The 27,983-nt window shown below is 49.2% G+C and overlaps 1 protein-coding gene across 1 annotated transcript in view; it reads left to right on the forward strand.

The window, feature by feature from the left end:
- Positions 1 to 27,983, forward strand: part of DNHD1 (dynein heavy chain domain 1) — a 355,748-nt gene that overhangs the window by 173,359 nt on the left and 154,406 nt on the right. Inside the window, exons 22-25 of the mRNA XM_075334063.1 lie at positions 19,586 to 19,736; positions 20,182 to 20,458; positions 20,621 to 21,941; positions 22,955 to 23,121. Of these exons, the coding sequence (XP_075190178.1) occupies positions 19,586 to 19,736; positions 20,182 to 20,458; positions 20,621 to 21,941; positions 22,955 to 23,121 (1,916 nt within the window). The remainder of the gene's footprint in view (positions 1 to 19,585; positions 19,737 to 20,181; positions 20,459 to 20,620; positions 21,942 to 22,954; positions 23,122 to 27,983) is intronic.

The following is a 27,983-nucleotide window of genomic DNA, read 5'->3' on the forward strand; positions in this document are numbered from 1 at the left end:
CTGCGCTCTGGGATTCTTCCTCCGCGTCGTATTCCCAAAGGTGGAGCATGAGTAATGCGAGGCACAGTCACACGAAGGTCCCCATGAGTTGACGGTCTAGGGTGATGGTGAACATTGGGGCCAGAAGGACCAGGGGCCACCAGCGTTGGGGGGTTGGTGTTTTTTTTCTCACTGGGTAGTAGTTTTTTCCACTGAGGCTTGATGGTGAGAGCCTCATCAGCTAGAGCTGCAGCTTCCTCCACAGTGGCTGGTCTCCTTTCACGCACCCATTCCCGGATCTCAGCGGGGCACTTGAAGTAAAACTGCTCTTTTAGGAGGACCTGGAGGACGGTCTCCAAGGTTAAGGCCTCCTCTGCCTCCAACCAACGATGCCACAGATGTTTGAGTTTGTGGGCATACATCTTGAAGGACACTTCCTCATCACATGCTAGAGTACGGAACTGAGTCCTGTAAGTGTCTGGCGTTACAGCATAATGTTCTAGAATAGTTTGTTTAATATCCGCATACTCACAGTTCCACCGAGGGTCCATAGCTCTATAGGCTGCAGCAGCTCCACCCTCTAAGAGCCCAACCAGATGCCGGACGCGCTCCCTTTCTGGGACTTCCATTAATCGACACTGATGCTCAAAGTCCTGGAAGAAGCCCTCAATGTCACCAGCAGCCTCATTAAACTGCTTGAAGTCTTTGCGGGACACTCTGGGAAGTTCCCTCATGATGGGTGCTGGGGTTACAGTCTGTCTGGAACCTCTCGCGGCTTCCACAGCGAGCTGCTTATCCAGCAATGCCATCTCCTCCATCCTGCGCTCCTTCTCTTCAGCTCCACGCATGGCCTCCCTCTTATCTTCTATGGTGGCCTCATCTCCAAGCAGTGCCATCTTTTCCTTGTACCACACAACCCATTGACTTTTTTGGGTATTCACCTCCGGCTCCCGTCTTTGCTCCCCTTGCTGTGGAAATTGTTCCTCGGTGCCATCTTGCAGGCAAGCGTGTTCCAATGCCTCAATTAGTTGCTCCTTAGAGAGTCCTTTGTAGCCGACACCTAATTCACGGGCCTTTGTTTGTAGACTCGCCACAGTCCAGTTCCTGTATCCTGAGGTTCTGGTTTCAGACGTCGATTGGCTGTTGTCCTCCATTTCTTCTGCTCTGATCCCGCTGCTGCCACCAGTTTGTGACGGGGTGTACATCAGAGCAAAGAGAGACAACAGGCCGAGGATGATCCAACAGGTTTACTAACAGGAATACAGGAACAGCACACGACAAGTCCAAATAAAACAGATTCGGGGGCACCTCCCGATAATCCAAAGTGCCAGATCACAACGTAATAGTCCTTTTCAGAGTCCCAGAAATCCCACACAATCCACTGGACGGCGAGGTCTGTCCGCAGATTCAGATCTCGCTCCCTTCCTCTTCAAAAACTCAACTCCCAACTGCATTTAGAAACAGGAGTGAATTGTTTGAGCTCGTGGGCCCGCCCCTCAAGGGTAGGGGTCTATGCAATGGTTGGGCCCACTAGAAGATTCTAGAAGGTTGGCTCCGAGATGTCTACAGGTTTGTGTAGTTGGCGTTATCCACTGCTTACGAAACAATGAGAAGTTCCCCTGGCTGTGTGGACAAGAGATAATTGCATTATGGGCCCAGAGACACAGGAGATGGGGGGAAGGTATGGTTACTTACATCCCAAGACATTTCAAAGTGTTCAGTAAGTACAACCAAAGGAAAGTGACATCACATCCTGACATAGTATTACAGCAAATACAGTGAGAAGGTAAAATACATCATGACAATCCTCCTCTGCAGTACCAAGAGCCTTACGTTGTTCCTGGCTATTGTGTTCAAAGAACAATTTCCATCTCAATCTTCTCCCAAACAATTCAAGATCTCTGATCCAACCAAAACAATCAAAATGATTCGAGGGTATGAAATTAAGTCCCTTAGACAGAACTGCATAGTCACGGTCAGTAAGTGAATAGTCAGATAAATTCAAAATCCTCCCCTGGCCTGATGTGCTCTCGTATGTGGATACACTCCCCCTGTTTGTCTCTGCTCCAAAAAAGACCCAGAGGGACCAGAAGATGAAAAAAGCGGTGATCCCTGATGCCCAAAGTGTCCCCCTCTCCTCTTTCGCTGTTTTTTTGGGGGGATCCATGTATGTGGTCCACGCCCAGTAGCCTCTGTAGGAATACTACCAGTTGTTCTAGGTCTTTCTGAGTCGGAGGTGTCTATATCTGATGAAGATACCGCAGATTGTTGTCTATTAGTATATTGGGGTAGATAAGCCTTGTCTTCCTTAAATTCTGCAAGATCTCGTACAAACTGTGAGTGCTTTCTTTCTTTTAGATTACTCTGAAAGCGCTCAACAGACGTCTGTAACAGATTTTCGCGTCTAGCAAAGTCGGGGTCACTTTTGAGACGCAAAATATTATCTATTCCCGTATTCAAAACCCCTGTAGACTCTGCAAAGATTTTTTTCTCCTCCTCTAGTAACAAATTCATCAACCTCAAGGAGGAAGCAATAGACTCCTTCCGCCAGAGACCAAGGAATTGTTCAGACGATGTTCTTGGAGATGGAACAATATTAATTCTCAAGCCCCTTGGCACTATTTGATGCTTGATATAATTTTCGAGTCCCTTTATTTCCCACCAGGACCGAATATTATTTTTATAATTGGCCAACAATTCCTTAAAAGATTCTTTTAGGTTAATTCCACTACTCCCTATATAAGGTTCATTAGTGGAAAACACCTGAATTGCCTCCTCCACCCAACCTGAGGTATTAAAAGGCCCTGTAAGAAAACCCGCCATGCCAGGGAATTACGTATCAAGTTTAAATATTACCTCTAAGGGTCCAGGGGATAATACTCTGATTTAGTCATAGAAAAATCCCCAATTGTGAAAATATTAAATTTTTATTCAATTAGAAAATTACCACCAATATGTGCACATAGATATACAACTCAATTGTCTTACGCCAATTAAATGGCAACCCCTGATCTTGAATATCAAGACCAGGGTTTACAAATAACCAAAAAAGACAAATTGATACAATTTAAAATACATAACCATGGTGTTGGTTCACAGCAGGACACATTGCAATAACCAAACTTAACTTGGTATCTCCTAATGGAACTATGTTGGCACAGCGTGCTTATCTGTAGTCCCAATCAAGGATTTTCATCCAGGAGTATCCATATGATGTTTGGAAAGTTAGTCCTTAAGCAGGTATAGTGAACCGCCAACTATATAATAATCAAGACGTCTCCACCTCGACGCGTTTCCCCACGCTAGGACACGTGGTTCATCAGGAGGCTGGGAAAATAGGTACGATCTTATCAGCTTTATGACAAACATACATAGACCACCAAACATAGATTTAACAGCACATGTACAAGGTGAAAGATGACAACAGCAATAAATGAATAACTCACTTGTCAGATAATATAGTTTCAGGTATGCAGGTCCATGGCGCCAGACAGCAGATCAGCAGCACTACAGTAAACACTGTCTTGATAACATGCTCCCGTCCTCCAGGCGTCATGGAGCTGCATACAATACACCACCTTAAATAGCCCTCCCCTGATTTAGACAGCTGTGGGGAATCCCTGACTTCCCCCACACAGCGTCACTGCAGCAGCAGCTGCGCAGGCGCCGGCCCATATCACCACTGCGCATGTCCGGGCAGTATGACACGGAGGAAGAAAGCCTCCTCTCCTCGCATCGAGCAGGGCCCTCCTCCCCATGAGCTCACGCGGTCACATGATCGGAGGTAAGTGCCCGCCCAGCAAGGAAGCTCTCACACTGCCCGGTAACGCCCATCTCATGACTCATAAGGTCACATGATCGGAGATAAGTGACCGCCCAGCAAGGAAGCTCTCACACTGCACGGTAACGCCCATCTCATGACTCATAAGGTCACATGATCGGAGATAAGTGACCGCCCAGCAAGGAAGCTCTCACACTGCCCGGTAACGCCCATCTCATGACTCATAAGGTCACATGATCGGAGATAAGTGACCGCCCAGCAAGGAAGCTCTCACACTGCACGGTAACGCCCATCTCATGACTCATAAGGTCACATGATCGGAGATAAGTGACCGCCCAGCAAGGAAGCTCTCACACTGCACGGTAACGCCCATCTCATGACTCATAAGGTCACATGATCGGAGATATCGGACGTCACCGCAATAAGAGATTCAATCTGCCATTACTTTAGAAATAATATAAATGCAATTGTACAGCAGTCATAATCGCCCCCAATTAGGTGCACAGCAGCCACAATAGATTCAGTGAAACCATAGCATCTACGATGACATAAGGGCCCTGAAAAGGCAGCATAAAACAGGGCAATTTGATCATATGGCAAAGGTCATTACACAATACATATATCTGACCATTATACTATATCATTCGCATATAGTCGGTCCCGGTCCATACTGACAGAGTACACACCATAGGAATATAGTTAATAGGTCTAATATTGGCAGAAAGCCATATACCATAGTATTTTAAATATACCAGATCAATTCATTGACTCAGATTATCAGAAACTACACGACACTTGAGAAAAGATACTTCAGATAGTTCCATAAATATGGATAGTCCCCAAAAGGGGATACAGGCTCCCAAAAACATGGCACCTACTGTCTAAACTACAGGGACCTATCAAATTTTTGCACATTATGTGGGGAGGAAGCAATTAAAGGAGAGCTGCTCATTGAGCCCCACCGGAGTAAGTGATACTAGTCTGAAAATCCAAGCCGATTCCCTTTGTAACAGCACTCTGTCGAAATCACCACCCCTCGGACTGTGTTTGACGAGCTCCAATGCTGAGAAACACACAAGTTTTGTGTCACCTTGGTGCACACCATTCATGTGTCGAGCAATCGGTGTATCGCGTTTATTTCGTATATCCGACAGGTGCTCTCCCACACGTCTCCGAAGCTCACGCACGGTTTTCCCCACGTAGTCAAAAGGACACGTGCAGGTGGCCCTATACACAACACCCGTTGTCTTGCAGTTAAAGAAATCCCGTAAATAGAAAACCTTCCCATTAGCTGAGCTTTTCACCATCTTGCAGCGTTCCATCGATTCGCAGAAACTGCAGTTACCGCATCGATACATACCTACCACCTGTCTATCTAGCCAGGTGCCTTCTGGGCGTGGCCCCTGATACATACTGTGTACAAGTTTATCCCCTATAGACCGACCTCTCCTATAGGTAATACATGGGGTCTTGGGGATAAACTTGGCCAGACCAGGGTCCGCCCTTAGCACCCCCCAATGTTTTTTGATTACTCCAAAGACACGTTCGGCCTGAAGATCGTAAGTACCGATAATGCGTAAGATGTTCTCATCCTCTTTTCTATTTCGTGGTCTCATCAAAGAATGTCTATTAGTGTTTTTAGCAAAGGCATAGGATTGCTGAAACACCTGTCTAGGGTATCCTCTATCCAGAAACCTCCCAAACATGTCCGACGCCTGCACCCTAAAATCAGATTCCCTAGAGCAGTTCCTGCGGATACGCAGAAACTGCCCTTTGGGAATCCCTCTCCTAAGGGGAAGGGGATGATGACTCTCCCATTTTAGCAGGGAATTAGTTGCCGTCGGTTTCCTATAGGTAGCAGTCTGTATCTTACCATTTTCATCCTTCGATATAGTCAGATCAAGGAAGGTGATACAGTTCTGATCACAGGTATAGGTAAACCTTAACCCCAAAGCATTCTTATTAAGAGACCCAACAAAAAGCTCAAAATCATAAGTCGATCCAGTCCAGAGGATAAGGATATCATCAATGTACCGGACCCATAGTCCGATACATTGATGAAATTCCCCATCCTCCCCCCCAAAAACCACCGTTTCCTCCCACCAGCCCAGGAATAGATTTGCATAACTGGGGGCACAAGGGCTCCCCATTGCAGTACCCCTGAGCTGGTGGAAGTACTTGGTGTTAAACAAAAAATAATTATGGCGGAGGGTGAAAGACAACAGCTCTATAATAAGAGTATTGTGCCTCATACACTCAATGGATCTTGTCTTCAAGAAGAAATTAACTGCCTGGATCCCTAAATCATGAGGAATAGAACTGTACAACGCCTCGACATAAATGGAGGCCAGAATTGTATCTGGCCCCACACTGATGTCCTCCAAGATCTGAAGTAGGTGCGGGGTATCTCGTACATACGAGGGTAAAGATGTAACAAAGGGCCTAAGTACCCTATCAATACATATACCGACATTCTGAGACAATGAATCAATGCCTGCTACAATTGGTCTGCCTTTTAGAGGGTCTAGGCCCTTATGCACCTTTGGTAGGGCGTAAAAAACAGGTATAACAGGAAATTGAGGAGTCAAAAATTCCAGTTCATTGGATGATATCAAATTATTTTGCTTAGCACACTCCAAAATAGACACAAGAATATCAGTAAATATTTTGGTTGGATCAGAGGGAATCTGTTCATAAGTGTTCCGATCACCGAGAAGGGTCTGGCACATACTTAGATACCTAGAATGGTTCAGAATAACAAGGTTCCCCCCCTTGTCGGATTTTTTGATAACCAAATTGGTATTTTTAGATAGAGAATCCAAGGCCTTCAATTCTTCTTTAGTCAGATTATGATTATAATCATAATGGCCTTGAAATCCTTGCGGAATCTTTACAAGATCGTCTTGCACCAATTTCAAAAAGATATCTACACTAGTACAACTCTGTATTGGGGGGGATCTTTTACTCGGTCTTTTTAAAGTAGTAAAAGGTCCCTCCCCTCTCTTTTTTGAGCCATCCTTCAACAAATCCGTCAAGGTTTGGAAACATTCATAATCCTTGTGACGGGGTGTACATCAGAGCAAAGAGAGACAACAGGCCGAGGATGATCCAACAGGTTTACTAACAGGAATACAGGAACAGCACACGACAAGTCCAAATAAAACAGATTCGGGGGCACCTCCCGATAATCCAAAGTGCCAGATCACAACGTAATAGTCCTTTTCAGAGTCCCTGGATTTTGGCAGGCTCAGGTCGGAGCTTCCCTCCTCCCACTCTATGTCCTAGGTACTGGACTTCCCCCATCCCCAATTGGCATTTATCGGGTCGAATAGTTAGGCCGGCTGCAAGAATCAGGTCCAAAATAATGGCTACTTGATTCAGATGTTCCTCCCATGTGTGGCTGAAGACGGCGATATCATCCAAGTAGGCACAAGCAAAGTCATCACATCCCCGGAGGATCTGATCCACCATTCTCTGGAAGGTGGCCGGGGCATTTTTCATTCCAAAAGGCATGCTTAGAAATTCATACAGACCAAAGGGGGTTATAAAAGCGGACCGTTCTCTCCCTTCATCCGTTAGAGGGATCTGCCAGTATCCCTTACTGAGATCCAAGGTAGTGACATATCGGGACCCAGCCAGTCGGTCTAGAAGTTCGTCAATACGAGGCATTGGGTAAGGATCGCTGACGGTATGGTCGTTTAGTCGCCGATAGTCCACACAAAATCGAGTACTCCCATCCTTCTTGGGTACTAACACCACAGGGGAGGCCCAAGGGCTATGGGAGGCCTGGATTACCCCAAGCTGTAACATCTCCTCCAGTTCGTGCTGCATGGTGTTTCGAACTGATTCAGGTACCCGGTAAGGAGCCAGTTGTATGGGACGGATGCCCTGAGTGTCCACATGATGTTGGGTGACGGTGGTTCGACCTGGTTGGGATGAGAAAGCAGCCCGTCTCTGTTGAAGCACTTCCAGCATCTGGATTTTCTGTAAGGAGTCCAGGTAATCTCCCAGGGGAACCTGTTCCACAGTGGATGGGGCTCTCGCTGCTTCCACGAGATCAGGTAGAGAGTCCTCATCCTCTTGACCATCTTCTGAAGCCAACCGACAGCTTGCTATCATTGGAATGTTCCGGTCATGGTACTCCTTAATCATATTCACATGGACAGTCTTTTGCCTTAGCCCCTGATCATCTAAAGCAAGAAGGTAATTGGTATCATTCAGTTTTCTGAGAACCCGGAAGGGACCCTCCCATGTGGTCTGCAGTTTATTCTGCCGATGGGGAACAATCATTAAGACTTGTTGTCCTTCTACAAACTCCCGATAGCGTGCGTTACGGTCATACCATGTCTTCTGTCTGGTTTGAGCCATACGCAAATGACTCTGTGCAAAACTAGCAAGTTGGGCCAAGGTTTCTCGCAGCTTTAGGACATAAGGGACAACAGGGGTTCCTGTATCTTCAACTTGCCCCTCCCAGTATTCCTTGAGCAGGGTTAAGGGTCCTCGGACCTTTCTTCCATAGAGTAGTTCAAAGGGGGAGAACCCAGTGGACTCCTGGGGAACTTCCCGATAGGCAAACAAGAGATGGGGTAGGTACTTCTCCCAGTCTGAATCTCGGTCCGTGAAGGCCCTCAGCATATTCTTCAGAGTGCCGTTGAATCGTTCACAAAGTCCATTTGTTTGGGGATGATACGGGGTTGTTCGGATCGCTCGTACTCCACAGGTGCGCCACAGACACTGGACCAACTCTGACATAAACTGGGAGCCTTGGTCCGACAAGATCTCACTGGGGAATCCTACTCTGGTAAAAATAATAACCAAGGCCTCGGCCACCTTGGCTGCAGAGATACTTGACAAGGCCACGGCTTCTGGATATCGGGTGGCGTAGTCCACAACAGTGAGAATGTACTGCTTTCCAGATTTACTTGGTTTAGCCAGAGGTCCAATGATATCAACAGCTACTCTTTGAAAGGGTTCTTCTATTATAGGGAGCGGTTGCAGGGGTGCCTTTGGGTGATCTCCGGGTCGCCCTCTACGCTGACATATGTCACAAGTTCGGCAGAAATGCGCCACTGCTTGGGAAATCCCCGGCCAATAAAAAGTTTGAGTCAATCGTCTCTCAGTGCGGGTTTTGCCTTGATGGCCAGCCGTAGGAATGTCATGAGCCAGGTGTAATAGGGGAATTCTGTACTTCTGAGGAACAATCAGCTGTTTGCTATAAGTCCAGGGCTTATCTAGGGAGTCGGCATTGGCAACCCGATACAGAAGTCCATTTTCTCTGATAATTCTTTCTCCGTTTTCCCCTAGCTGCCCTATTTCAGCCCGAGTTCTAAAACTAGCAAGGGTGGGGTCAGTCTCTACTTCTTGTCTAAACTGAACTTTATCCCAAGTAACATTCATATTATCCCCACAAGAAGAATCACTCACCGGCTGTAATGGCAGTTCTGGTGGCCTCAGTTCCATGGATGGGTTGTACACGTCCACATGAGCTGCTCTCTTGGCTTGACTTCTGGTTACCGCACCGACAAAGTGGCAATGAAGATTCCCCACATCATTTCCTAGAAGAACGTCTGCAGGGAGGCCGCTCATCACACCGACCACACATTGTTTTGCCCCAAAGCCATAATCCAGGGTCACAGTCGCTCTTGGAATATATCTCTGGGTACCTCCTGCCAGTTCAATGGCAATTCCTGGTCCCTTTTGAATTGCTTGTGGTTGAATTACTCGGGGATCGGCTATGGTGAGGAAAGCCCCAGTGTCACGGAAGCCAACAACTTTTTGGCCATCCAGCACGACCTCCTGTAGATGTTTGTCCTGAAGATCAGAAGAACAGGTGGCTGGAGCTCGCACCCCATAGACTCCGGGTAGGGGAGCCAGGATATCTGAGTCACTTGGCAAGTCATCAGGCACAGAATCCAGCTCTTCTCCTGGTGAAGGTGTCTGTAGGTAATGAACAGGCAAAGGCGGTCTGTAGCTGTTCTGTCTACGAACACCTGGACATTGGAATTGCATGTGCCCAGGCTGCCCACATCCATAACATCTGCGCTCTGGGATTCTTCCTCCGCGTCGTATTCCCAAAGGTGGAGCATGAGTAATGCGAGGCACAGTCACACGAAGGTCCCCATGAGTTGACGGTCTAGGGTGATGGTGAACATTGGGGCCAGAAGGACCAGGGGCCACCAGCGTTGGGGGGTTGGTGTTTTTTTTCTCACTGGGTAGTAGTTTTTTCCACTGAGGCTTGATGGTGAGAGCCTCATCAGCTAGAGCTGCAGCTTCCTCCACAGTGGCTGGTCTCCTTTCACGCACCCATTCCCGGATCTCAGCGGGGCACTTGAAGTAAAACTGCTCTTTTAGGAGGACCTGGAGGACGGTCTCCAAGGTTAAGGCCTCCTCTGCCTCCAACCAACGATGCCACAGATGTTTGAGTTTGTGGGCATACATCTTGAAGGACACTTCCTCATCACATGCTAGAGTACGGAACTGAGTCCTGTAAGTGTCTGGCGTTACAGCATAATGTTCTAGAATAGTCTGTTTAATATCCGCATACTCACAGTTCCACCGAGGGTCCATAGCTCTATAGGCTGCAGCAGCTCCACCCTCTAAGAGCCCAACCAGATGCCGGACGCGCTCCCTTTCTGGGACTTCCATTAATCGACACTGATGCTCAAAGTCCTGGAAGAAGCCCTCAATGTCACCAGCAGCCTCATTAAACTGCTTGAAGTCTTTGCGGGACACTCTGGGAAGTTCCCTCATGATGGGTGCTGGGGTTACAGTCTGTCTGGAACCTCTCGCGGCTTCCACAGCGAGCTGCTTATCCAGCAATGCCATCTCCTCCATCCTGCGCTCCTTCTCTTCAGCTCCACGCATGGCCTCCCTCTTATCTTCTATGGTGGCCTCATCTCCAAGCAGTGCCATCTTTTCCTTGTACCACACAACCCATTGACTTTTTTGGGTATTCACCTCCGGCTCCCGTCTTTGCTCCCCTTGCTGTGGAAATTGTTCCTCGGTGCCATCTTGCAGGCAAGCGTGTTCCAATGCCTCAATTAGTTGCTCCTTAGAGAGTCCTTTGTAGCCGACACCTAATTCACGGGCCTTTGTTTGTAGACTCGCCACAGTCCAGTTCCTGTATCCTGAGGTTCTGGTTTCAGACGTCGATTGGCTGTTGTCCTCCATTTCTTCTGCTCTGATCCCGCTGCTGCCACCAGTTTGTGACGGGGTGTACATCAGAGCAAAGAGAGACAACAGGCCGAGGATGATCCAACAGGTTTACTAACAGGAATACAGGAACAGCACACGACAAGTCCAAATAAAACAGATTCGGGGGCACCTCCCGATAATCCAAAGTGCCAGATCACAACGTAATAGTCCTTTTCAGAGTCCCAGAAATCCCACACAATCCACTGGACGGCGAGGTCTGTCCGCAGATTCAGATCTCGCTCCCTTCCTCTTCAAAAACTCAACTCCCAACTGCATTTAGAAACAGGAGTGAATTGTTTGAGCTCGTGGGCCCGCCCCTCAAGGGTAGGGGTCTATGCAATGGTTGGGCCCACTAGAAGATTCTAGAAGGTTGGCTCCGAGATGTCTACAGGTTTGTGTAGTTGGCGTTATCCACTGCTTACGAAACAATGAGAAGTTCCCCTGGCTGTGTGGACAAGAGATAATTGCATTATGGGCCCAGAGACACAGGAGATGGGGGGAAGGTATGGTTACTTACATCCCAAGACATTTCAAAGTGTTCAGTAAGTACAACCAAAGGAAAGTGACATCACATCCTGACATAGTATTACAGCAAATACAGTGAGAAGGTAAAATACATCATGACAATCCTCCTCTGCAATACCAAGAGCCTTACGTTGTTCCTGGCTATTGTGTTCAAAGAACAATTTCCATCTCAATCTTCTCCCAAACAATTCAAGATCTCTGATCCAACCAAAACAATCAAAATGATTCGAGGGTATGAAATTAAGTCCCTTAGACAGAACTGCATAGTCACGGTCAGTAAGTGAATAGTCAGATAAATTCAAAATCCTCCCCTGGCCTGATGTGCTCTCGTATGTGGATACACTCCCCCTGTTTGTCTCTGCTCCAAAAAAGACCCAGAGGGACCAGAAGATGAAAAAAGCGGTGATCCCTGATGCCCAAAGTGTCCCCCTCTCCTCTTTCGCTGTTTTTTTGGGGGGATCCATGTATGTGGTCCACGCCCAGTAGCCTCTGTAGGAATACTACCAGTTGTTCTAGGTCTTTCTGAGTCGGAGGTGTCTATATCTGATGAAGATACCGCAGATTGTTGTCTATTAGTATATTGGGGTAGATAAGCCTTGTCTTCCTTAAATTCTGCAAGATCTCGTACAAACTGTGAGTGCTTTCTTTCTTTTAGATTACTCTGAAAGCGCTCAACAGACGTCTGTAACAGATTTTCGCGTCTAGCAAAGTCGGGGTCACTTTTGAGACGCAAAATATTATCTATTCCCGTATTCAAAACCCCTGTAGACTCTGCAAAGATTTTTTTCTCCTCCTCTAGTAACAAATTCATCAACCTCAAGGAGGAAGCAATAGACTCCTTCCGCCAGAGACCAAGGAATTGTTCAGACGATGTTCTTGGAGATGGAACAATATTAATTCTCAAGCCCCTTGGCACTATTTGATGCTTGATATAATTTTCGAGTCCCTTTATTTCCCACCAGGACCGAATATTATTTTTATAATTGGCCAACAATTCCTTAAAAGATTCTTTTAGGTTAATTCCACTACTCCCTATATAAGGTTCATTAGTGGAAAACACCTGAATTGCCTCCTCCACCCAACCTGAGGTATTAATAGGCCCTGTAAGAAAACCCGCCATGCCAGGGAATTACGTATCAAGTTTAAATATTACCTCTAAGGGTCCAGGGGATAATACTCTGATTTAGTCATAGAAAAATCCCCAATTGTGAAAATATTAAATTTTTATTCAATTAGAAAATTACCACCAATATGTGCACATAGATATACAGCTCAATTGTCTTACGCCAATTAAATGGCAACCCCTGATCTTGAATATCAAGACCAGGGTTTACAAATAACCAAAAAAGACAAATTGATACAATTTAAAATACATAACCATGGTGTTGGTTCACAGCAGGACACATTGCAATAACCAAACTTAACTTGGTATCTCCTAATGGAACTATGTTGGCACAGCGTGCTTATCTGTAGTCCCAATCAAGGATTTTCATCCAGGAGTATCCATATGACGTTTGGAAAGTTAGTCCTTAAGCAGGTATAGTGAACCGCCAACTATATAATAATCAAGACGTCTCCACCTCGACGCGTTTCCCCACGCTAGGACACGTGGTTCATCAGGAGGCTGGGAAAATAGGTACGATCTTATCAGCTTTATGACAAACATACATAGACCACCAAACATAGATTTAACAGCACATGTACAAGGTGAAAGATGACAACAGCAATAGATAAATAACTCACTTGTCAGATAATATAGTTTCAGGTATGCAGGTCCATGGCGCCAGACAGCAGATCAGCAGCATAGCAGTAAACACTGTCTTGATAACATGCTCCCGTCCTCCAGGCGTCATGGAGCTGCATACAATACACCACCTTAAATAGCCCTCCCCTGATTTAGACAGCTGTGGGGAATCCCTGACTTCCCCCACACAGCGTCACTGCAGCAGCAGCTGCGCAGGCGCCGGCCCATATCACCACTGCGCATGTCCGGGCAGTATGACACGGAGGAAGAAAGCCTCCTCTCCTCGCATCGAGCAGGGCCCTCCTCCCCATGAGCTCACGCGGTCACATGATCGGAGGTAAGTGCCCGCCCAGCAAGGAAGCTCTCACACTGCCCGGTAACGCCCATCTCATGACTCATAAGGTCACATGATCGGAGATAAGTGACCGCCCAGCAAGGAAGCTCTCACACTGCACGGTAACGCCCATCTCATGACTCATAAGGTCACATGATCGGAGATATCGGACGTCACCGCAATAAGAGATTCAATCTGCCATTACTTTAGAAATAATATAAATGCAATTGTACAGCAGTCATAATCGCCCCCAATTAGGTGCACAGCAGCCACAATAGATTCAGTGAAACCATAGCATCTACGATGACATAAGGGCCCTGAAAAGGCAGCATAAAACAGGGCAATTTGATCATATGGCAAAGGTCATTACACAATACATATATCTGACCATTATACTATATCATTCGCATATAGTCGGTCCCGGTCCATACTGACAGAGTACACACCATAGGAATATAGTTAATAGGTCTAATATTGGCAGAAAGCCATATACCATAGTATTTTAAATATACCAGATCAATTCATTGACTCAGATTATCAGAAACTACACGACACTTGAGAAAAGATACTTCAGATAGTTCCATAAATATGGATAGTCCCCAAAAGGGGATACAGGCTCCCAAAAACATGGCACCTACTGTCTAAACTACAGGGACCTATCAAATTTTTGCACATTATGTGGGGAGGAAGCAATTAAAGGAGAGCTGCTCATTGAGCCCCACCGGAGTAAGTGATACTAGTCTGAAAATCCAAGCCGATTCCCTTTGTAACAGCACTCTGTCGAAATCACCACCCCTCGGACTGTGTTTGACGAGCTCCAATGCTGAGAAACACACAAGTTTTGTGTCACCTTGGTGCACACCATTCATGTGTCGAGCAATCGGTGTATCGCGTTTATTTCGTATATCCGACAGGTGCTCTCCCACACGTCTCCGAAGCTCACGCACGGTTTTCCCCACGTAGTCAAAAGGACACGTGCAGGTGGCCCTATACACAACACCCGTTGTCTTGCAGTTAAAGAAATCCCGTAAATAGAAAACCTTCCCATTAGCTGAGCTTTTCACCATCTTGCAGCGTTCCATCGATTCGCAGAAACTGCAGTTACCGCATCGATACATACCTACCACCTGTCTATCTAGCCAGGTGCCTTCTGGGCGTGGCCGCTGATACATACTGTGTACAAGTTTACTACCAATGACCTCATAAATGAGCCATAACAGCGGGTGGGATGTGCACCGCTCCGAACTCCTGCCCTCCTCACCATTCACATGGAACTTGAGAAGTTGAGAAGATCCTTCAGGGTCTCCAATGTAAGACGAGGGGCGTAACGTTCAATCCAAGTAACTGGACAGACTCCTGGTGTCCCAGAGGATTTCATACTAGTTTATGGATTTAAGGTTTCAGTTCCACATGTTGATTACTTTGTGGCATCTAAACTTGACACTAACGAGGCTGGTAAATCCGCAGACAAGCTGAAGCCTCTCTGGTCTGAAGTCAGAGTACATCTAACAGACCTCTTCAGCTTAGACCCGCAACACACATCCGTTTTTTTTGTACGTGTGCAGTACGTATTTGCACGTACCGGAGACACGTACACACGGAGACCCATGTTATTCAATGGTAGATGGCACACACACGTAAAATCACACGGAACATGTGTCCGTGTCGTAAGTACATGTGTGCGCTTTTCTACACGGACGACATGTCCGTTTTTGGCCGGCAGCACGCAGGCACGGACCCGCTTTAGTCTATGGGTCCGTGCCTGCACGTACCGCACACGGAGTATGCAGAAGACACATCCGCTCCTGTCAGCTCCACGCAGCTAATGAAGGGAATAGCGCGATCAGCTGAGCTGTCACTGAGGTTACTCGCGGCCACCGCTGAATACAGCTGATTGTGCTATTCCCTTCATTAGCTGCGTGGAGCTGACAGGAGCGGCGGTGTCTTCTGCTGCTCCGGTCACCCTCATGCAGCACAGCTGGAAGCGACGCTGGACCATCCTGGATTACGCCGGACATGGAGGGCTTTTTCGGGCTTATTAAATTGGTGAACAAGGCAATTTGTTGGTGTTTTTTTTTTCTAATAAAGGATTTTTTCGGGTGTGTGTGTTTATTTACTGTAATTTACAGATTAATCATGGAAGGTATCTCAGGGAGACGCCTGACATGATTAATCTAGGACTTATTGGCAGCTATGTGCTGCCATTAACTCCTTATTACCCCGATTTGCCAACGCACCAGGGCAAATCGGGAAGAGCCGGGTACAGTCCCAGAACTGTCGCATATAATGTATGTGGCAATTCTGGGCGGCTGCTGGGTGATATTGTTAGGCTGGGGGGCTCCCCATAACGTGGGGCTCCCCATCCTGAGAATACCAGCCTTCAGCTGTATGGCTTTATCTGGCTGGTATTAAAATTGGGGGGGGGGCCGCACGCCATTTTTTTTAATTATTTATTTATTTTCCTGCACAGTATAGACACGCCCACCGGCTGCTGTGATTGGTTGCAGTGAGACACCTGTCACTCAGCGTGGGGGGCGTGTCTGACTGTAACCAATCACAGGCGTCTGTGGGTGGGGAAAGCAGGGAATACGAGATTGATTAATGAGCGGCCGGCATATTCAAAGTAATTGTTGCCGCGTATTCTCTGCACAGCTGTTCCTCGCCGCGCTTGTGATCGGGGAGCGGTAAGTATGAGAGAGGGCTGCTCACTTCAGTCACTCGGGGGATTAGCGGTCACCGGTGAGTCCTTCACAGGTGACCGCTAATCAGTACGCGGCACATAGACAGAGCCGCGGCATGACAATGAAGTCGGGTGAAGTTCACCCGAGTCCATTCTCATTGCGCAACTCTGTCTGCTGTTAGCCGACATGTATCAACGACATTGTGCAACACACAAACGGACATTCCACACGGACATTCCACGTACACATACACGGGCATTTTACACACAAACACGGACATTTTACACGTACACACGGCTCGCATACGCCATCACACGGATGCCATACGTACCGGCGAAACGCCCCAAAAAAACGGAACACGAACCCGAAAAACGTACCGTGTCACACAGACTTTTTTTGCGGAACTGTGTTTTAGGCCTAAGAGGCGAATGGAGGAGCCCAGATTTGCTATTGGGACAGCATGTCGATTTCTACTAGAAATATCAGATTCAAGGTTCCCTCCACTAAGCTGGTTCCCCAGTTCATTGGTGTTTATGAGATAATCGAGGTGATTAATCCAGTAATCTTCCATTTGAAATGTCCCCCTGATTCCAGATTCCCAATTTGTATCCCAAAATATATTGTTTGCCGATGCACTTTGTTGGTAACCCCCCTCCACTTGTGGTGTTTGGAGTCAGCCTCAAGTATGAAATCCTTGAGTCCAGAATGGTAAGGCGATCCTTGTAGGACCTTTGTTTATTGGAAAGGCTATGGACCAGAGGAAAGATGGTGGGTGTCAGCCAATAACATCAATGCTGACAATCTTTTCAGAAAGTTCCATTGGTCTTTTCCTGATAAGCCTGCTTTACACGCTATGACATCGCTAAAGCGATCTCGTTGGGGTCACGGATTTTGTGACGCACTTCCGGCTGCGTTAGCGATGTCGTTGTGTGTGACACCTATTAGCGATTTTGAATAGTTGCAAAAATGTTCAAAATCGCTAATCGGTGACATGGCCCCCTATTCCCAATTATCGTTGCTGCTGCAGGTACGATGTTGTTCCTCGTTCCTGCGGCAGCGCACATCGCTACGTGTGACACCGCAGGAACGAGGAACCTCACCTTACCTGTGTCCCGGCCGCAATGAGGAAGGAAGAAGGTGGGCGGGATGTTCGTCCCGCTCATCTCCGCCCCTCAGCTTTGATTGGGCGGCTGCTTAGTGACGTCGCTGTGATGCCGAATGAACTGCCCCCCTTAGAAAGAGATGATATACCAATGGTCTGCACTCAATTTCAAAAAGATGGCGGTGCATGTGAAAAGAGGGCGATGCCCTAAAGTCATATAATAATAGATTCACTGCACTCAATATGTAAATTTGCAAGAAGGTGAAAAATCATTTATTTTAAACAGGTGATCAAGCAACATCCAACGACGTTTCGACCCACCAGGGTCTTAGAAAGAGGGCGGTTCGCTGGTCACAGCGACGTCGCTAGGCAGGTATGTGCGTGTGACGCTGCCGTAGTGATAATGTTCACTACGGCAGCGATCACCACATATCGGCCATACGATGGGGGCGGGTACTATCGCGCTTGACATCGCCAGCAAATGCTAGCGATGTCGCAGCGTGTAAAGCGGCCCTAAGTGTCCAGAAGCCCCCCCTGAGACGTCTGTCGATGGTTCACGTCCCCTCAGCCTCTGCATCAACCGTTAGGTGGCACCGCACCTTTGGGTGACACATTTCAGCATCAGTTCTGTTTTATTCTTGGGACTTTGGTGCCTCTAGGACAGATGCAGAAATAGCAGAATACCAAGGGAATCCAAAATATTCACAATAGTAGATAGCTGGATGATATACAGAGCATCATAGATTAAAGAAACCTAAAACATAACTTTTAATTGACAAATAGTAAGAAGTGAAAACCGTGTTCACTATAATAAAAACGTGAGACTAAAAACGTGGGAGCTTGGTCACCAAAAACAATGATGCCAATGCTGAAATAGGGCACAATAACAGACCCAATCAGAATCACCACCATATGTCTAGCTGCGGTGAATTCCAGAGCCCCCTATAGTACACGTACAAAACCCCCTAAACAACCTTGAAGAGGGAGGTACAGGGATACCTGGAATGATTGATTAAGAGCGCCACCTGGAACTGGGAACCACAAATATTAAATCCCCAAACAAAAGGGAACGGTCTTACCAGATCCAAAAGCGGCCATGTAGGGCAAAATAGAAAGGTTCAGGTACATTAGGAGGCAGTCAACCAGCACGTTAGATCCCAGGATTAGCCAGAAAAGAACCTCATACAGGGCGGATGAAACACACTCCCAAAAGTGTTTCATCCGCCCTGTATGAGGTTCTTTTCTTTTCTACAGCTGGGTCTCGGACTTCCACCGTCAGTCAGTGAGTTCTGCTCACCGGGCTTGTAGCTCTCATCCTTGCTCTTGTGTTGTCTCCTGATTCCTCCAATTTTCTGACCTCGGCTTGAATTTTGACCATCCGATGGGTTTACAATTTTGTCCATGACCTCTTGGCATTATCCTTATGCAGCCACACTTCTGTGGAAAAAATCCAATGGACCCCATTGTAAGACAAGATTCCTAGATCTCTGTTCAGAGGCTGAGGGGTGAAGGTCGGGGATCCTCTGGCATCTGACGGAGCAGCTCTGAAGTTTTCCTTTTGAGCCTTTTGTCCTCTGACCGACTTGACAAACTCCCCTCCTTCGTCTGTAACAGAAATCCTCCACAGGATCCCCTTATAAAGCTCTGAGAGGGGAGAAGCGTTAGGTGAGGTCTTAATCGGGACCCCTGATAATCAGAATATCTGCTGAATATATAAGGGGGCATTACCAGGACGGTCCGGCTGTATATCTGTTCCTGATGACTGGCCATAGATTTAGACCATCCTGGTGAACTCTCCATTACTGCATGCACGCTAATGAGGGCTCACTAGGGAAGTCATGGGGCAGACAATGAGAATGGGGGTCTTCTTTACGGTGGCAACCCCTGCGGTCAGGTAGGGAGGATTTCCTCCTGGGAAATAGGGATTGATTAGGGCCAGAGAGGGGAATATTCCCTCCGTGTTGTGTCTGGGTTCTCACCATCTCTGGCGTCTTTTTCTCCCTCCCCAGTATCTGTCTCTGCTCATTAGATGGCTCTTGTGCCCCCACTTTGGGAGGAGTTCTCTCAGTAATGTTCGCCATGTGCGATGCAGAGACGTTGTGTATCCTTTGCTCAGACACAGTAATTAATTCAATGATTTTACGTCCCTATTGAAGGTTTTTATACATAACAAATAGGTCAATTCTAAAGGTTTTGTCCTAGACGTTCTACGCCCCATAGAGACAATATTCTCTGCTTTCCTCAGACATCGCGATGAATTTGATGGATTTTTGAGGAACTCCCTTGGATCGAGTGTCCTGCAAGATAAAATTCCACAAGATGCTTCCATGTTTGAGGTCAGCCCCACAACTGATTGTCTGATGCTCACAGCAAATCCTGGCCCGGGCTGGCCACAGGTAAGGAGGGAGCCAAACACGCCGAGATATTACCACACCTTCATTTTCTCCACTCACCTGTCCTCTTCCCACTTAGGTGAGTGGCAGGGTCATAACTATCTCTTCTATTCATCTGTGTCCCCCGCTCACTTCTCTTTCTTCCACTAACTTGTGTCCCCCACTCACCTCTGTTCCCTTCACTCACTAGTCCCCCACCACTCTCCTGTGTCCCCCGCTCACCCCTCTTTCCTTCACTCACCAGTCCACCACCACTAAGCTGTGTCCCCCCACTCACCTCTTTCCTCCACCCACCAGTCTCCCATTGCCCACCTGTGTCCTCAACTCACCTCTCTTTCCTCCACTCCCCAGTCTCCCACCACTCACCTATCCCCCCACTCCACACCCCTCACATAGTTTTTTTTTCTCCTATATCCAACCTGAATCCACTCCCCTGTAAATTTTTCAGAGTGAAGGTCTCCTGTATGCTGCTCGATGCATTGTCCAGTCTGGATGGCCATTATTATTAGTAGGGGCTCCTGGAAGTGTAAAGACCACCCTGGCCCAATCATTGGTTCCTCCTGGAGCCACCTGCATCCAGATTCCAGTTAATTCGATACTACAAGCTGCACACCTCCGACAATTGCTGAAAAGCCAGCATGAAGCTCCTCACAACATTAAGCAAACCAGGGCGCGTCGGGGGAGACGACTCTTCCTCCTGGATGATCTGCACGAAGCCCATACTGGTAGGTGGGATATTGTGTCAGCGGGTCTGGAGGTGGAATAACTGCGCGAAATATCGGCGCGGGTCCGGAGGCGGAATATCGGCGCGGGTCCTGAGGCGGAATATTGGCGCGGATCACACATGTTGAAGTTACGCCTCTGTATGATTTATTGTGTCTTCACAGACCCCGGGACTGGGACACAGGCAGCACTGGAGGTCGTGCGTCAGATTTTGTCAGACGGTTCTGGGCAACAGTGCAGCTTCTTAGCCACCGCGTCGTCTCCTGAAGACGGTTATGGATTGCTATGTCCAAGACTTAGTCGTCTGTTTTGTGTGCTTGCGATGACCCCCTCTAGTTCAGACATTCTCCTTAGTTTGTTCAGTTCGCGCTTTATGGTTTGGTTGAAACAGTCAATATTTCTCCAGCAACCAAAAGAGTTTAGTGAAGAGTTGGCTACCGCTTCCATTAGTCTTTACCACCAAGTCACCAAAGCTTTTCCATCGAAATACTGTTTCTCCCTTCACCACCTGCACAGATTACTCCAGAGCATAATCTTCCTGTGTCCATCCCCCGGGACCAATGTGCCCATAATACCCAATACCCGTTTGCCAGCTGCAGACCTCACACGATGGGGCATTGTGCGGCTTTGGTTGCATGAAGCTTTGCGTACCTTTGGAGATGGTCTTGAGACTTATGAGGAGAATCTCACATTCATGGATCTCTTACGAGGTTGTGTCATGAGAACATTCAGGAGATGTCACACCCCGGAGAGAACAGCCAGTGTTACCGGGACAGTGGATCCAGTATCTGGTGATGGAAAGAGTGAACTTCAGCCAAGGGCTACAAACATGGAGACAGGTCTGAACATCAATGAGGATGTCCGTTCAGAACCAGACATTAATTCCTGTGATCACAGCAATTCACCCAGCAATTCCCTTTTTCCCCCGGAGCTATTGGGGAGTGATGACAATCTGCAGGACCTCAGCTTCTTCCAGGACTACAGCCATGGACGTCAAGTGAGAGCTGACTCTTATAGAGAGAGACCGAGTGATGCTCTAAACAGCATGCAGGTCGAGCACAGCCTGACTCTGAGTCCTGAGGATTGCCACCACCTCGCCCGTCTGACTCGTGTTCTCTGCTTGCCGAGGGGGCACATTTTACTCCTCTCAAAACATCCGGGAACTGGGAGGAGAAGTCTGGCCCGAATAGCTGCCCAGCTCACCCAGTGTGCCCTGCTGGAGCTCAGTGGCAAGGAGACCCCAGAGGAACGTCACCGTGTGATCCGAGAGGCCTGCTGGAGAGCTGGTGTATGTGGTTCTCCTGCTGCTCTTCTGTCAGAAGGAGCCTCACAAGGAGCTCAGGGGGAGCTGGAAGCATTAATACGAGAGGGAACATTCCCAGGATTGTACAGTGCAGAACAGGAGGAGAACGTCCTGCAGGACCTGCTGCACATGAGTGACAAGAGTGGGAACAGGCATGCCAGCAATAAGTCACTGAGGGAGAGGTGAGAAGACCATGGGCAACCCTGCCATACTGTGACCGAGCCAATAGGGTCCGCACACCACACAACACACAATAAGATGAAACACGGGGCTGACTGGGTAGAACAGGAGGAGACTGTCCTGCAGGACCTGCTGCACATGAGTGACAAGAGTGGGAACAGGCATCTCAGCAATAAGTCACTGAGGGAGAGGTGAGAAGACCAAAAGAAACCTGACGATAGTAAAACTGTGTGACCAGGCAAATAGGATCACCACATCACATAACACAGGGGAAGATGTAACACTGGGCATAAGGTGGGGGTGACGGGGCAGAACAGGAGGAGAACGTCCTGCAGGACCTGCTGCACATGAGTGACAAAAGTGGGAACAGGCATGCCAGCAATCAGTCACTGAGGGAGAGGTGAGAAGACCATGAGAAACCTGGCCATACTGGGGTCAGCACATCACACAAGACACGGCAAGAAGTAACATGGGGCAGAAGGTGGGGGTTACTTGCACACACATGGGGGTGACTGAGAACATAACACGGGGCAGAAGGGGGGGTGATGGAGCACACAACACAGGGCAGAAGGTGGGAGTGTCGGAGAATACAACACGGGGCAGAAGGTGGAGGTGACCTGCATGCAACACGGGGCAGAAGGTGGAGGTGACCTGCATGGAACACGGGGCAGAAGGTGGGGGTGATGGGACACACAGTGGAAGTTGGTGGCGACGTGGCATGCACACAGCAGAAAGTGGGGGTGACAGGGCAGACTGTGGGGGTGACGGGGCAGAAGGTGAGGGTGATGTGGCACACAACACATAGTGGAAGTTCGTGGCGGCGGGGTATGCACGCAAGAGAAGGTGGGGGTGACTGGGCAGAAGTTGTGGATGGCGCGGCAGTAAGTTGGGATGAAGAGACAGTTTATGGGATATACTACCTACTGTCCTGCACCGTAATTGTGGATGCAGGTGCTATACCACCAGGATCCATAGAAGACATTACACTTACTGGTCCCCGCTTGTCTTCTCCCAGGTACAATATCCAGGTGCGCAGTAACCTCCATGTGATTTTCCTTCAGAGGATCGGAGCCGCGTCACCATCGCTCCAGCGATTTTCCTTCACAGATGTGTATCATCCATGGAGCCTCTCGTCTCTCCAACGGGTCTCGGAGAAGATTCTGGAGCGTTACCAGATACGAGGTGAGGACGCCACACTCATGGACTATGGAAGAGAAGTGATCCGTGTTCAGGAGAGCAGAGGACGATGTCCGCACATATCACGTCATATCACCATATCACGTCACATCACCATATCACGTCACATCACCATATCACGTCAGTCGTTATCTATAGGGTCCTTGTGTGTCACTGATTTTCCATACAGTATTTAATCTGTGCTGTGTGATATCTGGTGATTATATCAAGCATGGCCGCCCTGACTCTACCAAAAAGTCAAAGAAAAAGACTGATGGCACATCCTATCTTTCTAATGTGAATAGGTGCAAACTGAACATGAAGCATAGTAACAGAAAGGAGACAGCTGCACTCTGCGGTGCTCAGATATGTGGAGCAATGAATATGGGAATATAGACATGCATTACTGCTATGGAGAACATGGAAAAAGTGAGATACTTGGCACAGAAAACGGCCAGTTTTATGTAAGCCCAACCGCCAGCGGGAAGAATTAAAGTCACCTGAGGCTGAAGAGCAGGAGCTGAATAAGAAGCCGTCACCCTGTAATCTAAGAAAAAGACTGATGGCACAGCCTACCTTTCTAATGTGAACAGGTGCTCCTTGCCGCTGGCTGTTGGGCTCACATAAAATCTGGCCATTTTTGTGCCAAGTATCTCAATTTTTCCATGTTTTCCATAGCAGTAATGCATGTCTATATTTTCGTATTCATTGCTCCACATATCTTAGCACTACAGAGTGCAGCTGTCTCCTTTTTATTACTATCTACTAAAAAGTCATCTTGCCCTGGATCTACGGGACGTCGGCCCGCCCTGGATCTACGGGACGTCGGCCCGCCCTGGATCTACGGGACATCGGCCCGCCCTGGATCTACGGGACATCGGCCCGCCCTGGATCTACGGGACGTCGGCCCGCCCTGGATCTACGGGACGTCGGCCCGCCCTGGATCTACGGGACGTCGGACCGCCCTGGATCTATAGGACGTTGGACTGCTTAAGATCTAGGGGGAGTTGGCCCGCCCTGGCTGTACGGGACGTCGGACCGCCCTGGATCTATGGGAATAAATAATAAAGCTAAAGAAGTAAAATGAACACTTAAAAAAATTCCCAAATAATTAAGGTCATAAAAACAAATGCATAAATACTGATGAAACAACCACCCTCAATCTACCAGTTCTTGGAGGGGGAGATTGGCCAGTATTAGAATTGCTCATACAGCAAGTGAAATAAGTATTGAACATGTCACCAACTTTGTAACTATATATATTTCTAAAGGTGCTATTGACCTGAATTTCTCACCAGATGTCTGTAACAACCCATTCAATTCACACATAGATGTCCATAAATGATATGTAAAAATGAGAAATGACACAAGGAAAAAGTATTGAACACATGAAGAAAGGTTCAAAAAGCCATGGAAAGTCTTGACACTAGTGGAAATCTATCAGTTTCTAGAAAGCAATCCTGCCGCTAAGTGAGAAATAATATCTGGTGCAACTGATGGATGATAAAAAGATGTCTCATTAGCAAGGAGCGACACAAGAAACATCTCATAACGGGGAAAACCAGTGAGCTGTCTCAAGACTTTCACAACCTTGTTATTGCAAAACATACTGACGATATTGGTTAGATAAGAATTTGCAAACTACTGTAGAAAGAAATCATTTCACCATAAACCGGCCATGACAAGGTGCTCCCCGTAAGATTTCACACAGTGTGAAGAGAATTATCAGAAGAGTTGTGTGGAGAGTTGCAGAGAATCTGCAGGGACAATTGTTTCCAAGCAACCGATAAGTAATACACTCCCCCCTCAATGGTCTGTATGTGCTCTGCCCCTCCATGGCCTGTATGCGCTCCCCCTCCATGGCCTGTATGCGCTCCCCCTCCATGGCCTGTATGCACTCCCCCTCCATGGCCTGTATGCGCTCTCCTTCTTCATGGCCTGTATGCACTCCTCCTCCATGGCCTGTATGCACTCTCCCTCCATGACCTGTATGCACTCCCCCTCCATGGCCTGTATGCACTCCCCCTCCATGGCCTGTATGCACTCCTCCTCCATGGCCTGTATGCGCTCTCCTCCTCCATGGCCTGTATGCACTCCTCCTTCATGGCCTGTATGCGCTCTCCTCCTCCATGGCCTGTATGCACTCCTTCATGGCCTGTATGCTCTCCTCCCTCCATGGCCTGTATGCTCTCCCCCTCCATGGCCTGTATGCACTCCCCCTCCATGGCCTGTATGGACTCCCCCTCCATGGCCTGTATGCGCTCCCCCTCCATGGCCTGTATGCACTCCCCCTCCATGGCCTGTATGGACTCCCCCTCCATGGCCTGTATGCGCTCTCCTCCTCCATGGCCTGTATGCTCTCCTCCTCCATGGCCTGTATGCGCTCCCCCTCCATGGCCTGTATGTGCTCCCCCTCCATGGCCTGTATGCGCTCTCCTCTTTCATGGCCTGTATGCACTCTTCCTACATGGCCTGTATGCACTCTCCATCCTTGACCTGTATGCACTCCCCCCTCCATGGCCTGTATGCGCTCCCCCTCCATGGCCTGTATGCACTCCTCCTCCATGGCCTGTATGCGCTCCCCCTCCATGGCCTGTATGCACTCCCCCCTCCATGGCCTGTATGCGCTCCCCCTCCATGGCCTGTATGCACTCCTCCTCCATGGCCTGTATGCGCTCCCCTCCATGGCCTGTATGGTTTCCTCCTCCATGGCCTGTATGCACTCCCCCTCCATGGCCTGTATGCTCTCCTCCTCCATGGCCTGTATGGTCTCCTTCTCCATGGCCTGTATGCGCTCCCCTCCATGGCCTGTATGCTCTCCTCCTCCATGTCCTGTATGCACTCCCCCTCCATGGCCTGTATGCACTCCCCCTCCATGGCCTGTATGCTCTCCTCCTCCATGGCCTGTATGCTCTCCTCCTCCATGGCCTGTATGCGCTCCCCCTCCATGGCCTGTATGCGCTCTTCCCCTCCATGGCCTGTATGCACTCCCCCTCCATGGCCTGTATGCACTCCCCCTCCATGGCCTGTATGCACTCCTCCTCCATGTCCTGTATGCACTCCCCCTCCATGGCCTATATGCTCTCCTCCTCCATGGCCTGTATGCGCTCCCCCTCCATGGCCTGTATGCACTCCCCCTCCATGGCCTGTATGCTCTCCTCCTCCATGGCCTGTATGCACTCCCTCTCCATGGCCTGTATGCTCTCCCTCTCCATGGCCTGTATGCTCTCCCTCTCCATGGCCTGTATGCTCTCCCCCTCCATGGCCTGTATGCACTCCCCCTCCATGGCCTGTATGATCTCCCCCTCCATGGCCTGTATGCTCCCCCCCTCCATGGCCTGTATGCTCTCCCCCTCCATGGCCTGTATGCACTCCCCCTCCATGGCCTGTATGCGCTCCCCCTCCATGGCCTGTATGCGCTCCCCCTCCATGGCCTGTATGCGCTCCCCCTCCATGGCCTGTATGCGCTCCCCCTCCATGGCCTGTATGCGCTCCCCCTCCATGGCCTGTATGCGCTCCCCCTCCATGGCCTGTATGCACTCCTCCTCCATGGCCTGTATGCACTCCTCCTCCATGGCCTGTATGTGCTCTGCCCCTCCATGGCCTGTATGCACTCCCCCTCCATGGCCTGTATGCACTTGTGGCGCCCTGGACAAGCCAGGACGTCACAGGTACTGCAACAACACACCCCACACCCCGGTTAGGCACATCAGTCACACACAAATCCTTGTTGCCTCCCTCCAGGGGCTGATGTCCACACCAGGTGGGGTGGAGCCAGGCGGTTGGCCCCACCCACTGAGGAGTTCACAGTCCTGGAGGCGGGAAAGGAAGTCAGAGTGTAGTAAGGAGAGTGTAAGTGAAGGAACAAGTGGTGGTACTTGAGGAGAAAGAGCAGACTGACCGTGTCCGGGTACGTGGCCCGGGCACCTAAGAGCAAGGTTGGCAGACGGTGGTGACCGTCTGCAGGCGAGGTCGATTGACGCACAACCGTAAGGACCGGTCACGGTCCGGTACCGGACCGGGGAGCGAAGAGAAGCTAGCACCATTCGGCAGGGCCTACGGACCCCGACCAGGCTTGGAGTCGCCGTTAAACCGGTCAAATCCGTCAGCGATGGAAACCTCCAGGGTTTCTCAGCAGCAAAGACCCGACTGAAGGCAACTGCTCAACCGTGAAGGGAAATACAGCTACCGCCACAGCTAGAGTTCCCAGGGCCAGAGCCTGCGGGCAAAGAGAGGCTCCTCTGGCAAATACACCGCTGGGGAGCGGGCTACCGGTGGGAAGCCATCGGAGCCAAAGACACATTACAGATGCAGGGAGAGACAGTCACCGCCAACCTACCGGGAGTGACCATCGCAGCCGGCTGTGGGACCCGTCCATCCAGCCATTTGTTTTATCAGAGACTCCGTCTGCGTCATTGGCTGAGTGAGTACTACCGTGCCGCCTGGCACTGCGCTGCCCTCCCGCGACCCTGCACCTCACCGAACCCCGCCATCCATCTTACAGTCTCCATCACCGGGCCCCGGGACCCCCAAAACCCCCTACCCACGGAGGGGAGAGAAACATCTCGGCTGCTCCCTGTCATCGCTCCCGGGATCCCCGTCCAGAGCAGCGGTGGTGTCCCAACTTCACCACAACCGTGGGTGGCGTCACGGACAAAATCCCCAAACCAAACCACCCCCTTTTCACTCACGGGCAAGGAGCGCCGCTCGAGTCCCCGGATCCGGCCCACCGCTCGAGCCACCGAGCAGCAGCAGCAGCAGCGCCGGACCCGAGCGTTAGCGAGCGCAGCTCCCCGCCGCCCGCGACACATTCTCCCCCTCCATGGCCTGTATGTGCTCTGCCCCTCCATGGCCTGTATGCGCTCCCC

The sequence above is a fragment of the Anomaloglossus baeobatrachus genome, chromosome 2 (assembly GCF_048569485.1).
Source record: "Anomaloglossus baeobatrachus isolate aAnoBae1 chromosome 2, aAnoBae1.hap1, whole genome shotgun sequence".
Classification (NCBI taxonomy): Eukaryota; Metazoa; Chordata; class Amphibia; order Anura; family Aromobatidae; genus Anomaloglossus; species Anomaloglossus baeobatrachus.